Genomic DNA, 16,351 nt, shown 5'->3' on the forward strand with positions numbered 1-16,351 from the left:
ATTTAGTAGATACTGCTGACAGATATGACTTTTGACAGCCAGAAATATTAATGCACAATTAGGGAGGACACCCCAAAAGCACTGAGGAGTGCTAAAAATTATTTAGTAGATACTGCTGACAGATATGACTTTTGACAGCCAGAAATATTAATGCACAATTAGGGAGGACACCCCAAAAGCACTGAGGAGTGCTAAAAATTATTTAGTAGATACTGCTGACAGATATGACTTTTGACAGCCAGAAATATTAATGCACAATTAGGGAGGACACCCCAAAAGCACTGAGGAGTGCTAAAAATTATTTAGTAGATACTGCTGACAGATATGACTTTTGACAGCCAGAAATATTAATGCACAATTAGGGAGGACACCCCAAAAGCACTGAGGAGTGCTAAAATTATTTAGTAGATACTGCTGACATATATGACTTTTGACAGCCAGAAATATTTATGCACAATTATGGGGGACACCCCAAAAGCGCTGGGGAGTGCCAAATATGAAGAAAAAATAATAAACCTCTATCCTCCTCTCTGCACTAGCGATTTTGGTTAGAGCAATTGCAAGAACAATATTGTATTCTCTGTCCCTGCTCTAATTAGCCTATGACTACACCCTGCTCTCTCCCTCTGTCAAATGGCGATGGATTGCTGTGGAGGCGTGTATTTATAAAGTTGAAGTATCGCGAGAACCGAGCCCCGAGATCCGACGACGTCACAATGACGTTCGGCCTCGATTTGGATTCGGAATGGGCGGGAGAGTACCGAGCTGCTCAGCTCGGTACTCGGATACCCAAAGTTCCGGTGGGTTCGGTTCTCGGAGAACTGGACCCGCCCATCTCTACTATAAACTGTCACTATGTCACAGTATAAACACAACACAATAAAGCCTATCTAAGTGGTATGCATTTCATTTTTCTGGGTTGAATAAATCTACAAAAGGGAGGAACATTTTAGGGGTAGATCTGGCTGACTTAGCTACAGTTGTTTTTGCCCTTTGTTAGACCTCTGCATAAAAGCTGTAGAAAAAAAATCACACCTGATGGCTATAAAACCATATAACTAGTTACATAGGGATTAGTCATCCCTATAGCAGATACATGTAATACATCCTAATTACCAGTAGGAGGTCACATAAAGCTTCACAAAGCATGTTTAATTTTGGTACATGGTTCTTTCTACCATAAATTACCTGAGCTCGAATAGAAAAGCACTGCAATAACAACTCCTTAATGAGGACATTATTGTAGAGTCCTATATTTGGTTATTGTTTTGCATCATATTATTTTACAAAATTTGAACAAGCATTATAGCTTGTGATATTTACAATGCTTAACTTCTTATTTCTGATATTATTTCCATTAAGGGATAGTTATTTGATAGTTTTAATAGAAAATTGTAACCCATTTTATTGACTTTTCTCCTGCCTTCTAGAGAAAAAAAATAAGCAAATATTAACTTTGTAAATGGTCTACGTGTTAGCGGGGAGATGCCAGTTCACATGCATGAAGTTACTTTTCTTATTTTTAAACTTTTTTTATTTAACATTTTAACAATATAGAAAGTTTACAGAGTTATTATCATGAAAGGTTACAAGTTATAGAGTAACAAAGAATCATAAGATTCCAAAACAAAGCCATTAACATTTGTATGAAGTCGTAACAACTTAATGGAAAACCACAGCGATTAAATTATACAAAGCTCTTGCGTGGCTCTATTGATTTATTTACTGTATTACAAAACAATATCTAGCTATGAGACAAAGTGTGAGTAGAAGGGAGGGAGAATGGTGGAGGGGGGGGTGAAGGTATTCACAAGCCTGTATCATCATCATTTATTTATATAGCGTTACTAATTCCGTAGCGCTCACTCACATCAGTCCCTGCCCCATTGGAGCTTGCCGTCACACACACTAGGGTCAATTTGATAGCAGCCAATTAACCTACAAGTATGTTTTTGGAGTGTGGGAGGAAACCGCAGCACCCGGAGGAAACCCACGCAAACATGGGGATAACATACAAACTCCACACAGATAAGGCCATGGTCGGGAATCAAACTCATAACTCCAGTGCTGTGAGGCAGATGTGCTAACCACTAAGTCACTGTGCTGTCCATAAAATTACTCCTTCGAGCCTGGAAAATGTTAAACTTGTTTATTCATTGCCCTGGAATAGGAGTGCTGCTGTAATCATACCATGGATACCAAACAGTATGGGATATTTGGAGTATGGAATATCAAGTTACTTTTAAATATTTGTAGTCTGTTCTCTTACATCTCCCTATCTTCCCTATCCACTACAATAGAACTTTGTCAGCCAGCCAACTATTTTTAGGATTCTACATAGGGATATTTGAAAATAACTGTAGTTAAAGCGGAGACAAAATCTTGTACTTTAAATACCGTACAGAGGGATTTCGCTATGCGCTTTGCTGGTCTGTAGTGCGCTACAAACATGATATTCCTCCACCTAGAACTTCATAAAGTAGTACTTAGTGTTTTGTTGCTGTGGAGCGATGGAGGGATTTTGTGTGAAAGGCTACATGGTTTGGGATCTACTTGATCTCGTGGTTTGGTAGATGCCTCATCACAAAGGGTAAATGATAAAGCAGATAAAAGTTAAACAAACATACACATACATAGATTCTTATAAAATACAACAGGTGTATGTAGACATACAATATAAAGTGTATGTGGTAGCATTGTAGTGGAAATATCATGAAGGAGGAATATTAATTAATGTAATGAATGTGAATATACAATTATTGTGAAGGGCACTAATAGGAATAATAAATAATAATATGGAAAAGAATGTAAAATCCAAAAACTATTGTAATAAAATAACAATGCAAACAGAATAATAGATAAATAACATACAAAATATTAAATATAAACATTTAAATAAAAATGAAAATAAAAATAAAAAATGTGTATAGATTAAAAAAAAAAATTAAATTCAAAAGGCAAACTTAGAATGAAAAAGAGAGAGGGACTAATAATTGAGAGAAAATAAGTAACATATTAACAGTTATAAATAGATTTAAAAATCAAGAAAAAGAAAAATTAGGTATAAGGCAGAAACTAAATAAATAATTGGTTTATGTAAATAAGTAATTAAGTAACCAAATATATAGATACAAATAAAAAGAAAATATGATGAGTAAACCATGCAGTGGTAACCAAACACAATTATAATGAGATTAGAGATTTTTCTTTACCAAAATAAATAGATACAAGAGAAGATACAATAGACAAATAGAAAGATACATAGATAGATAAATAATTTCCTTGAGGTTTCTCTTTTCTGATAAAATAGATAAATAGAAAAATATTTATGCTGGATAAATTCAGTGATAGCCAAACATGTTTCACCACTATAGTGTGGTTTCTGTTCTTAGATAAGTATGGCTTATCACTAATATTATAATACTTTACAATTGCCAGTGGGCAAGATGAATCATTTCTAGCTTCTTCTTTTTTTTCCTTATAAAAAGGTAAGTGTTCCCCATTTTTTATTTAATAGACTCACAAGGAATTTACAATTCATACACATAACTCATCTAAAAAAGCCAAAGTAAGCATTTACATAATGCTTGACCAGGATTTTATTACTTAGCTTGTTAACATATGAAATGATAGTTTAATAACTAATGACTACAAGAAAGCATCATAAAAAGTTGTGCCATTTTGAAGAGGTCCACTCATAACTTTCTTTACCAAATTTGATCCCAAACCCCTCACACACCTGAGCATAATTACTGCCTAGTCTATTAACCTCTTGATCCATCATGCTACTAGCCTGTTTCTCCTTGGTCTAACAATGTCTCCCTTCTAACCTCTTATGCATTCCTAATTTTTCACTCTAGTACCTGATGTTTATTAAAGAATATCATTCATAGACTATTTCTGAGCATTTTCAAAGAGAGGTGTTTGGGTGCATTATAGGAAAGTATCTGAAACATCAAAGTGCTACTCTTCACTGCTAAATAAAAGGCAATTTGTAGACTTGCCACATGTTTTCTTTTACTCAGTGGATGGTATCTTCACACTGAGAACTTAAAGAGGCTGAGTGCGATTGGACTTGGTGGTGCAGGTGCTGATGTACTGAACATGGTGCAGATGATGATTAGTGGCTTAGTATAGTTATGCATGTTGAGTGATATGGTAGTGAAGATGCTGAGGTACTAAATGAGGCAGTGTAGATGCCAAGAGAGTGTGACTGACGATGCCAGTGAAGATTCTGACTACAGCAGTGCAGATGTTGAGCGATGGAATATGATGGTGCAGATGCCTGACTGAATATAGTAGTATTGATGCTGATATATATCAAATATCAACTTTAAATTTCAGTGTATAAATAAGCTATCAAATATTTGTGTGCTACATGAAAAAACAGTCAGTAATTAACTTATGTGCAAAACAGAATGCTAATTTGCACCCCTTGCATTGTAAGATGGTTTTGTCCAGGAGACTGAAATAAGAAGTTCTTCAGTTAAGATCCTTCATGAATCAGGCCCCATGTGACTAAATATACTGTAGGCGAGTAACTGTTGAGAGACTGAACATGCTTGGATAAAATGTTAGGAAGTCAAGCTGACACATCCCATTTAATCTGTTCATTAGATCGACCTCATCATGCTGCTAATATGAAATATTTAGTGGAACCAGATTAAATAATAGTATCACACTTACACAAGTGAGCCAAGTTGACAACTACTAGTACTTAATAGATGTAGAGAGAGATGTATTTTTTTGTTTCATTGAAGTATTATGCTCTAATGTCATTATCTATTCTAATATTCTGTTTTAAAAATCCACATTCTGCAATTATTAAATGTCCTATTTCTTAATGAGTAAAAATACATGTCATTTAAGAAGAAAACTTCACACGAGAATTGGCCAGCCTATGTTCTTTCAGTATAGCTGTACCATATATTACATAATACTTTTTGGACAAGTAACAGACCTACTTATCTAACACCTAAAAGTAGATTTGCAAAGACTTATAAAACAAAGGAAAAATGGAGGAGCTTCTCACAGCAACCAACCAGACTGCAACCATCATCTATCTAGTATGTTAAGAAAATGATAGCTAGAATCTGACTGGTTGCCATCGGCAACACCTCCGCTCCTCCTTCTTAGTATTTTTTTTAATTATTATTTTTTTACATTTTTTTTAAACCCTAGAACAAAAAAGGGAATACAAAATTAAATGGGGAAAGAAAAAGACATATCACAGGGAGAGGGGAATGTGGTTATCTAGTGGACAAGGAACACAACAGCAGAACACATGATCAATATCTCACGCCTGGAAATACAAAAACATACAATCCGAGTCACAACAATAAAACAAAATCTATCCTTGGGTTAAAAAATACTAGGAAACAAAATGTTCATAGAAGAAAGAGAATGAGGGGGCACAAAACTAGCTTCTATTCACTGGAAGCTGTGCATTCTGGACCCAAAGTTTAAAACTTAATGTAATGAAAACTGCAGCCTTAGGGGCTGCATTGAGAATCTGCTGTTTAGCGGAACATTGCACATTGGGCATTAACTAAAGGTTCAGATTTTAATACAATTTTCAGCATGCCCAGCTTATAGGGAATAGAGTTTATATTAAATTTAATTTCTCTTTCACTCTTGCAGCATTTCTCCATAAGTTTAAAGTAGCACCAAATTTTAATTTAGATATTTTAGATGTTACAACTTATACTTTTTCCAACAGGTGCTGATTGTCTGATGGGAGTATATCTCTTTTTTATTGGAGTATTTGATGTTAAGTATCGAGGACAATACAAAAAATATGCACTTCTATGGATGGAAAGCCTGCAATGCAGAAGCCTTGGATTTTTAGCCATGCTGTCCACAGAAGTATCAGTTCTGCTTTTGACCTATTTGACTTTGGAGAAGTATCTAGCCATTGTATTTCCATTCAGCAACATTCGACCAGGCAAACGTCAGACTCTACTAACCTTGATGACAATATGGGTGATTGGATTTATAATTGCTGTCATTCCGTTTTGGAATGAGGACTTTTTTGGAAATTACTATGGAAAAAATGGTGTTTGTTTCCCATTGTATCCTGATCAAACAGAAGAAGCTGGTGGTAAGGGCTACTCTTTGGGGATATTTCTAGGTAAGCTATGATTGCCTCTTTCTGTCCCTCTCCAATTCTTTGGATACACTTGTTTTATAGTGTCTTAATTTGTGTTGTTTAGTACCTAAATGTGACATAATCTTATGATCTATGTATATTAGTCTAAGACAGTGATGGGCAAACTTTTTTCAGGAGCGGGCCAAATAAAAAAGAAAAACTTTAGGCGGGCCAATATAATTTATTAAACAACTCAAATATCGAAATATATAATACAATTTTTTGAATGGGACAGGGGGGTGTTATATAGCAGTGTTACCTCTATAAGTGCAGCGATCGTACAGACAGCACTTATTTCAGCAGGTTGTTGCAGATCCGTCTTTCTGGTGAGCCACTAACTGACAACACAGCAGCCAATCAAAATCCGCCTTAGTATATGGCCCAGCCCATCTCTTCTCACATGACTTTCAGCCATTAGGGGGCGGGCAGGTATTTGAGTGATTGACATACGAAGTGTCCTTTTAGGAAGGAGGATGAAGTGTAATGTAGGAAATAGCTGGGAAGGCATAAAAATGAAGGTTCTGACAAACAGGGTCGGCCCTAATAATTTTATGCATATTTTAATTACATTTTTTAAAATATTGGCGGGCCGGATAGAACCTCTAAGTGGGCCGGATCTGGCCCGCGAGCTGTAGTTTGCCCATCACTGGTCTAAGACCTAGCGCTTTGTTTAGTAAATAATTTTGCAAAAAAAGTGACTCTGTATATTTGAAATAACGAGAAATAAAAGGGGAATTCAGTTGCTAGCAATGAGTTGCCTGACTATCTCCGACTGCGCTTATTATCGGGTACTATGGTACACGAACATCACGGAATTTCATGCTCACCTCTATGGGGTGTGAGGAAAATATGTGATGTTGTATCACCGCAAAGTACTTGTGCGACTTTTCCAAAGGCACTCCGTGACACATCGCTAGCAACTGGATTCCTCCCATATGGTCCTAATGATGTCAGGCAAAATAGTCGTCACTCAGTTTGGCCACACACTTTAGTTAATGATCCTATCAATATTAATAAATCATTGTCTGGCATTTGGGGCCACATATTGCAAAGATACGTATTGACTGCAATGCTGTGTGACATGCTTATGTAACTTTCTGTTTGCAAGATGTAATGCCTAAACTGTATTATATGTTACAAAATGCTTTAAAGATAAAAGCATAATAATGTGTTTATTATAGAACTTTATCTATTTTCTATGAAAGTTCCACAAACTTACAACTTGCACTGGCATTGATTCTTTAATCTCTTCCAAAGCCCTGTTGTTAATCTTATTCATGTGTGACAATCCTTTCACAATACGATAGTTTGGGGGCATAGCCTACTGGCAAAAGAAGTATATGACTTAATTGGGAGTGGAGTATAGAGAGTTACATCATTGGGGGCTAGAAAGCAGGCAAAACTGTGACATACACAACTCCTTAAATGTGCTCATATCCTGTACTGAGGTATTACATAAACCCAGGGGTCTAACTAGAAATCTGTGGGCTCGTTTAGCTCTCTAACGGCCAAGAACATAGTGATATTCTCCTCTGACAACAGCTGCAGACCCCAGGAGTTACACCCTTGCACCTATATTTGCATATGCTTTTTTCTGTACTAGGAAAAATGAAACACAAAAAACAAAATAATGCAGTACAACAGGGATTATTTTATAGCTTTCATGTGAAGGTAATAATGTTTGTTGCACACTTGTATATGCCAAAAATATTACATTCTGACATTAAGAAAGAATAGTACATGCACACATAGGGGAGAACACGAACAGGGATATAATGTAGAATAATTTATAATACTACTATGCCCCCAGCAGCACCCTTCTGCACTGGGGAAGTGGTATGTGACTGTGGCAGAATGAACAGCAGGTAAATATGCTACTATATTAAATGACTTGCTGTTTATGCTGCCACAGAAGCGCTTCACTTCCCCCGACGCAGCAGAGCGCCACCCAGGCGCTAAATCAGGGCTTGACTCTGCTACATAACATGCCAACAATAACTGCATTAGAATTGTGGAGCATTGACATGTTGTGGATTACATGTTTTATTACTTTGGTGTTTTATTAATTGCTATATGCTTTGCATACTGAATTTTCAGTGGCTTAGCCAAGTAATGGAGTTTTTTATTTTCACATAGAGGAATTTATCGCACTGCCAGGTTCCTTGATATTAGTTTAATAGCTGAGTTGCATTTAACATCTAACCAACTGGGGTCAATCATATTTTATGTTTTGTTTTTTGTTTTTATGTAAAGGGTTTTTTGTATTATTTAAGTTGAAACCAATCATCTTCTTTGTCTAAGTAATTTGTTTTTCATATTCATGATTGCACCCAAAGATTTTGGAAATCCCTTCATTAGAACCTTATTATATTGCACAGAATGTGCTTCCTCCACATATCCTCAACACCACAGATGTGTGAGCCCTTAACCCATTAGCCACTCTCATGATGGGTTATACTGTATATAGTCATCTTTATAGCCAGGCAGCTTCTTTTTTTACAACTTTTTTTTCAGAAATGTACTCCAGGCGGTATATTTACTAAAGTGCGGGTTTGAAAAAGTGGAGATGTTGCCTATAGCAACCAATCATGTTCTAGTTCTCATTTATTTAGTACATTCTACAAAATGACAGCTAGAATCTGATTGGTTGCTATAGGCAACATCCCCACTTTTTCAAACCCGCAGTTTAGTAAATATACCACCAGAACTTGTATAACTAGATTAAGATCCATTTGACAATATTAATTATGGATAATTTATGAAGCAGCCCCGCAGCACAATCCCATTTTGTGATGTAATGCGCCTATTTTTGCACTACTGCACCCATTTATATAGGTTATTGCATAGCTTAAAGCATCAAGATAGTGGCAAATGTGGGATGTAAAACATTGCACCTTGTCCTGGGACTTGCTGGACAGATTGGGGGAGATTGCTGATTGTGTGTTACGTGCAGGAATGCAAAAATAAGATTTGGTCTTGCACCAAAAGATATCTAAATGAGTGTCACAAGGTGGTAACTTTTGACCCCTAAAAATGACCTGTTTTTGCACCTCATCATCATCATCACCATTTATTTATATAGCGTCACTGATTCCGCAGCGATGTACAGAGAAGTCGTTCACATCAGTCCCTGCCCCATTGGAGCTTACAGTCTAAATTCCCTAACACACACAGAGACAGACAGAGAGATTAGGGTCAATTTTGATTGCAGCCAATTAACCTACTTTTCTTTGGAAAAGTCAGCTCATACTTTAATGAAAGCCTTCTGCACCAACCAGGAAAGTACATTTATATACTTAATTCTATACAGCGCAATAAAATTATTAAAATCTACAAATGTGACATATAGGGCGGAATTCAATTCCCCCTGAAGTACTGCTGCATTAAACGTATTACCGTTATTACGATACTATTAACCCGACTTTCTGCTCACAGCTCAAGCTGCTTTACTTTTTCAGGTTAATCGGCCAATTGAATTTCCCCCATACAGTGAAAAGAATCCAGATGTTACATTTGCTCTAATGACTTATTTCAAATATTAGTAAGGCTGCAACTAGTAGTATTTTAAGAGGAAAAAGGGAAAGTTGTAATCAATGAAACGCAAAGACATTGCAGACAGGACTGTAAAGGAACTCTCTGGCATGAACATTCTGCTTTCATAGCACAGTCCTGGAAATAGTCACTTAGAGCACAGTGGCACTTCCCTAAAGAAAAACAGTATGTGCATGTTGGATATATAGACTTCCGTTGGTTCGTCCACATTTTTGCAGTCTCTTAAATGAACCTCATTGTGTGCCGTGGTTACTTTCCTTTCATAATTCTTACGTCTATATGATGTTTTTCAGAGGAGATTCTAGAATGTAACTGAGGACTGCAGAATAGAATGTTGTTGTGTTCATGTGGTGACAATGTTATTGTGTTTATTCTTCCCTTTTTTGCACTTGTTTTTTTTCCTTTTCTCATTTTTTTTTTTTTTTTATGTGTCCATTAACAGGAGTAAACCTTGTGGCCTTCATCATTATAGTGTTTTCTTATGTCAGTATGTTCTGCTCGATACAGAAGACTGCTCTAAAGACCTCAGAAGTCAGGAATCACATCCATATGGATGTCGCTGTTGCCAACAGATTTTTTTTCATAGTTTTTTCAGATGCTGTCTGCTGGATTCCTGTTTTTCTCCTGAAAATCCTCTCTCTGTTCCGCGTAGAGATCCCAGGTAAGTGCTATAAATATTAGCATTGTTTATTTTAAAGCTGCGCCTGAATTGCTGGGTGCATACAAACAGAGGTAAACAGTGTGACAGTGTGGAGATAACGCAACGCTCATTCATGTGCAGAAGGTATCTGAGCGTTGCGCACTTGTGTGGCCTCAGTGCTCCACATTCCATCAGGTGTTTCTAATAAACTTGCACCATTTGTCAGGATATAGGCATAATTCAGGGGAAGAGGCGAGGAATTACAATATCTGGAGTTCCCTTTTACTAATATTACTATTATTATAATTATATTTAAAAAAAATAAAGGTTGAATAACAACAGGTGTATGGCTCTTACATTTCATTCTTGTGAACCTGTTATTAGAACACTACCATACCTTTCAATGTTTTATAAAACAAAAATAAGCCGTGCTACTAATACACCCAAACTAATCCCAGATTCACCCAACCATTGCCACTTCCTGGAAACCCATGCAGACTTACTGATAGGCCACACACACATTTGGTGTCCAAAAATCTGTCTGTGCAATCCTGCCAAAATCAGGACTATTGGGAGTTATGCAGTACACTATGGTAGGATTACAGCTCATCTGTTAACATCTAAGGTACATATTATAGTTCACCTTTTAGAATTTTGAATATCACCTCCAAAATCATGATAGATTTATTGTTGGTGCAAAAGGCGTGAGCTAGCTCCTCCCTGTTCAGACCTCCCATGGGAGCAGCTTTGTTTGCCTGCCGGGTGGGACAGGTGTCTTCTCTTAGCAACACCTACCTCTGGAGCCAGGGCCGGTGCTAGGGTTTTCGGCGCCCTAGGCAAAAATTTCAACACTCCGCCCCCCCCGACGAACACAATAAATAAATGAATAGATTTTATTTACCTGGTCTGCAGATGCAGGGGGACTCTTCAAACCTATTCTCTTCTCTTCTCTTTTCTTTTCTTTTCTTTTCTTCACTTCTCTTCTCTTCTTTCCTGTGGCTGCTCCATACCTTCTTCACACAGGAGGCGGAGCGATGCATGCTGGGAGGGGTGGGGAGGGGAGGGGAGGGGGGCTGGAAAGAACTTTATTCACACTGTCTGTCACTGACAGACAGTTTGATAATACAGCAGGCGCCGCCGGGTAAAGATCTGTCACCTGATCACTGACGTCAGTGATCAGGTGTGCGATGCGCCGGACAGCCCGGGCGCATCAGAATGAATTGGCAGTGGCGGCAGATATGGAAAAAACAGCGGCAGCGGGGTCACCTATCTCCCACTTCTCTCCGCTGACTAGATTTTCAAATCTAGTCAGCGTCAGCAGCGCCCTGCAGGTCCCGGCGCCCTAGGCAACTGCCTAAGGTTGCCTAATGGGAGCGCCGGGCCTGTCTGGAGCACTCTTAGGTCAACTTCCCAGCTCTAGCTCAGTCTCTCTTATCTCAGGCTTCTGTGGGTGAAGCAGCAAATAAATAAAGTGCAGGTACAGCAGGTGTAGCGCTGTACAGTAAAATGGGAGCCAGACTATATCCATTGATGAAAATAAATAGAACTTTATTTACATCTTCCAACTTCATATTCCAGCACAGTTCTCTTAGTTACTTTGGGCAGTACAGGTACTTGAAACAAGAACTGACATTCTCGCATAGTGGGAATGTCACACTAACTAGTCTCCGCCCACGCACTGTACTCATTTACACTTGATATTGGTTCACAGCTTTCCATCCTAAGCATCACTTTGGATTGAATACTTACGTTTAGACTATTCAACTCACAGACAGGACAGGTTAACAGCCTTCTTCCCCTCACAGTCCTCACTCTCTGCATTGTCACAGGTTACTTTCTCACACTCTGCATTCAGGAACCCTCAGGATTCAAGCCCTGGCAGCATCTCAATAGCCCACACAAAAGTCAGTTTAACTCAACATCACTTGACAAAGTGACGCTTGATAAAACTTGAAACTTAGTCATAGCTCAATATCTCCCCTCCAAGACAGATTTAGACACACTTTTAAAAACCCAGGTCCCGAGAATGATCTCAGCGTGTCACACTCTTCCACACCTCACCTGGGGTGTGTCACTCACTTGCCTATGCCACAGAAGGCATTACTTAGGAGCCAGTGTATTGCATCCTACATAACTGCACTTACATAGGTGTACACCTCCATCGCACCAACAAGTGTGGTGTATATTATAATGTCAGGGCAACTGCAATTTCATTTCAGTCTATAAGATATTGGCAGCCAATGCATGGCTTAGATCTATGCTGCTGGCTATAACACAGTAGTGGTAACATTTGCCTCATATTTTCACGTGGTTTTAGATTGGATTGTGATTCCTTTGCGATCCCTATACACTCTAGATGCTATTATTTTTTCCTGCGCAACGTGCAAAAAATTGCACCTAATTACGATCACCATTGTGTTTTCACTGTACATCCTCCAAAGCACATCTTGTCAACAATACCCATTTATTTAAATTAAACATATATTTTACCTAATGTTTAAATGCTTATAAAAATGTAAATAATACAATATTAAAATACATATTTCTGTATGCTCAGCACATAGCTCACTGTTTTTTGATTTGGAAATTGAGCATGATGACGTCCTTGTAAGTCGCCTGCTCTAGGTCTGAGCCTATGATATCTTTCCACAAATCCGGATTTGTTTAATCTCTCCGCCATAAATGGCTCCCGCTGATTAAACGGCAAAAGAACAGTTCTACAGGTCTTTTGTGGAGGCACAGTGAGCTCGGTGAATTAAAAACATTATTGTAATAACAACAACATTGTCCTTGATCATGTATCTTTCATGGTGTGATGTTATGGCTTATGTTTGTTGCTGGTTTCTTCTCAAATATGCCAAAGGAACCAGTGTAATCATTTATTGTAACAAACCTACTGCAGCTATTTGTCATATATATTTTGCCTCATTTTCATTTGCAATTGATGTATAAAATAATTTAGATTCCAGACAAAAATCATTTTAACCAACTACGACATAAGGTGGTATATGGTACTTTACTTTATATGGTACCTACAGATATTTAAATTCAGTATAATACAAAGTAGGAAACAGGTGGTCCGTTTCAGAGTAAAAAAATTTAATTAGTGAATGGCATACAAAATACAATTTTTCAAAATGAAGTTAGAACCTCAACCAATCATGGACCTTTGTGTTTATGGGGACATATGTTGTTAGTTTAATGTCATTCTGCAGTATAACAAACAAAACATTATGTTCACTTACTGCCATGTACCAAACCTGACTCCAGCCTCCCGTTCTTGTTTTGTTCTCTTTATAGGCACTATTACCTCTTGGATTGTGATATTTATTCTACCGATAAACAGTGCCTTAAACCCCATCCTGTACACTTTAACCACAAGCTTCTTCAAAGAAAAACTTAAACAGATGCTACAACGACAACGCAAGCGATCAATATTCAGAAGCGAGCGAAAGAGTTTATCCACCTCACTGGTATGGACAGAGGACCCCCTCAGCCAACATTCTTCACTTAAACTTGGGTTCCTCCATAAACTATCTTCAGGGGAAACAGTGATCAAGACCACGTGATGGAGGGAGGAACTTTACAGGAATCAAGCCTCAACATAATGGACCTACCTGGATCACTTTGAGAGATGAATTTAAATCGTGAACACTCGGCGACACATTAACTCTCTTAAAGATAAAGACCGAAGACGAAGCTGTTAAGATTGGTATGAATTGTCTTGATATACAGTATTGAGCCATGACTTTGATGGAAGCATTTTGATACTACCAATCCTGAAGACAACCTCTACGGCCACTGTGCATTCTAACTTTTATGGGCTTTTGTTTATCCTTTATTGTCATCAGTACTTGCTACTTCTCTTTAAACAATGGAGGATTTCAATGTGCAGTCTCTAAGACTTAGCCATGTAAAATACAATGATTCTATACTCTCCTTATAGGAGAACATGTACGGTTTATGAAGACATGCACGTCAATTGCTTTTCTACACAGAGCTATTTCTATACTTCATTCTTACAATTTTATTTAGAAGAAATGCATTTTTACATTATTTTATAAACTGTTTGCAAATATTAGATAACTTCATACAGTGTAAGCTAAATAAAATGTGATGTAGGAAGGAGAATTTCATTCTGCACAGGTGTTTAACCTAGCCATACACAAATGGCTCTCAGGATAAGATTAGGGGTGTTACAATGGCCATGTGACCAGTAGACACTCTGTCAAATACACATATACATATTCATATATGTTGGATGTAGACCTTTGTGTGTCTATGTAAAATAGTTTAACAATAGGATTACAAGTGTTTTCCTTTCATAAAACAACAAGAACATTTTAACCCATGCAGTAATGATGGATTTGTGTGTTGTATTTGATCGTGCTTTAGTGCTTTAAAACAGAGAGGAAATGCCATTGTCTTTTCATTCCTCTCTCCAACAGTGATAGAAGCCATTGGGGTTTTTTTTTAAAACTTCTAGGAGGGCTATTCAGTCTGTCTCCTCATTTGCATCCAGTGCTGGTGGCATTACGCAGTCATTGCTAGAGAAACAGCTGGTAAAGAAAATGTTTCAAAAAAGCTAAACTACATGAGCATTCCTGGAAAATTTGGCTTGCATTATACAGGATTTTTTTTATATTTGTACGAATGTTACTTCTGGTCCACTTTTAACTATGTGGTCCAAGGAAAGTGGATGGTTCCAATATATATTGTCTATGTGTCTCTAGTAAGTCCAATCCATTTAATTCTAGTACGTCTGTAAATGTTACTGCTATGTTGTATTGTCCTGACATTCTCCATATTGTCTCAATTGTCCTAGCCTTAGGCTTAGCCTTAGTGTTATAAGTGACAAAAGGGGTCATTTATGAACCAGAGAAATACAGAGATGCAGCTATACTGCACTTATACAAGTGCACCTCCCTAATACATTTTGTATAGTGACCTGTGCATATGCTTTGCATGACTATGTCATAGGAATGTGCACGTTGGTGAAAGGAAAATAAATCACTACAAATTCCTGCTTGCTGCCACTATTAGGCCACAATAGTGCTCATTGATGTCTTAAATACATACTTGCCTACTTTGGCAAGTTGGTCTCTGGGAGAACCTGGCGGGAGGAGGGTGCGTGGGGGCGGGGCTCTGCGGATCACGTCATTTGTTCCTGATCCCCAAACAGTATCACAATTTCTAGCCTATTTCAGCAGGAGGCAGGGCCACTTAACTAATGAAGTGGCCAGGAACCGGGAGGTTGCCCTGCTCTCCCGGGAGTCCAGGAAATTTGGGAGTCTCCCGAACATTTTGGGAGAGTAGGCAATTATGCTTAAATAGGTCAGGAGAGTAAGATCACATTGGGGCATTTTAATGTTTTATTTCTAGAGTTTTTGCACACATATAATCACAGCTGCAGCCTCCATCATAACTTATGAACATCTGTAAACATGGGCAATATCAGGTGCAAACAGGCGCAGGATATCAAAAAATAAGAAAAGCAGCATTTGCTCTGTACTTTTATGTTTGTTTGTGACTTTTTCAGTTATTGCATTATGAGGAGAAACCATTCCCTTGAAATGTGATACTCCAAAGAACAAGTGTGTTATATTACTGGTGTAGTATGACTGCCTCAAACCTCATCACCAATGACATTTTTACTTTGTTAACAAATGACTTAATTCTATGTTCATTTGAATCTTTCTCCACATAAAATACCTACAGATTTATATGTTGACTTTATTTTCTTGGTGTTTTGTACTTGCTGAGGAGCACTAAACAGGTGCTGTGAAAATCTGTAATAATGTGTTCTGAAAAATTGATGGCACATATGCCCATGGATAATGTGCTGATCACCCCTGTACTAATAACCAGTGGCATGACTACCACCAGAGCCGCTCATACAGCTGCCATGGGGCCTGTTGTTAAGGTCACAAACACACACACACACACACACACAGTACATTGCCACAAGTCCCTTGTGTCATCACACACACCACACATTACATTGCCATAAG

At 37.9% G+C, this 16,351-nt stretch overlaps 1 protein-coding gene across 4 annotated transcripts in view; it reads left to right on the forward strand.

The window, feature by feature from the left end:
* RXFP2 (relaxin family peptide receptor 2) overlaps window positions 1-16,063 on the forward strand; it is a 250,188-nt gene extending 234,125 nt beyond the window's left edge. For 3 of the 4 annotated variants that reach the window (XM_075198959.1, XM_075198962.1, XM_075198961.1), the window contains 3 exons: window positions 5,720-6,130; window positions 10,143-10,361; window positions 13,641-16,063. In XM_075198959.1, the coding sequence (XP_075055060.1) occupies window positions 5,720-6,130; window positions 10,143-10,361; window positions 13,641-13,909 (899 nt within the window). In that variant the 3' untranslated portion in view covers window positions 13,910-16,063. The remainder of the gene's footprint in view (window positions 1-5,719; window positions 6,131-10,142; window positions 10,362-13,640) is intronic. The other variant, XM_075198960.1, reaches the window with a different exon arrangement.
* The last annotated feature ends 288 nt before the right edge of the window (window positions 16,064-16,351 follow it).

The sequence above is a fragment of the Mixophyes fleayi genome, chromosome 2 (assembly GCF_038048845.1).
Source record: "Mixophyes fleayi isolate aMixFle1 chromosome 2, aMixFle1.hap1, whole genome shotgun sequence".
NCBI classification, from domain to species: Eukaryota; Metazoa; Chordata; class Amphibia; order Anura; family Limnodynastidae; genus Mixophyes; species Mixophyes fleayi.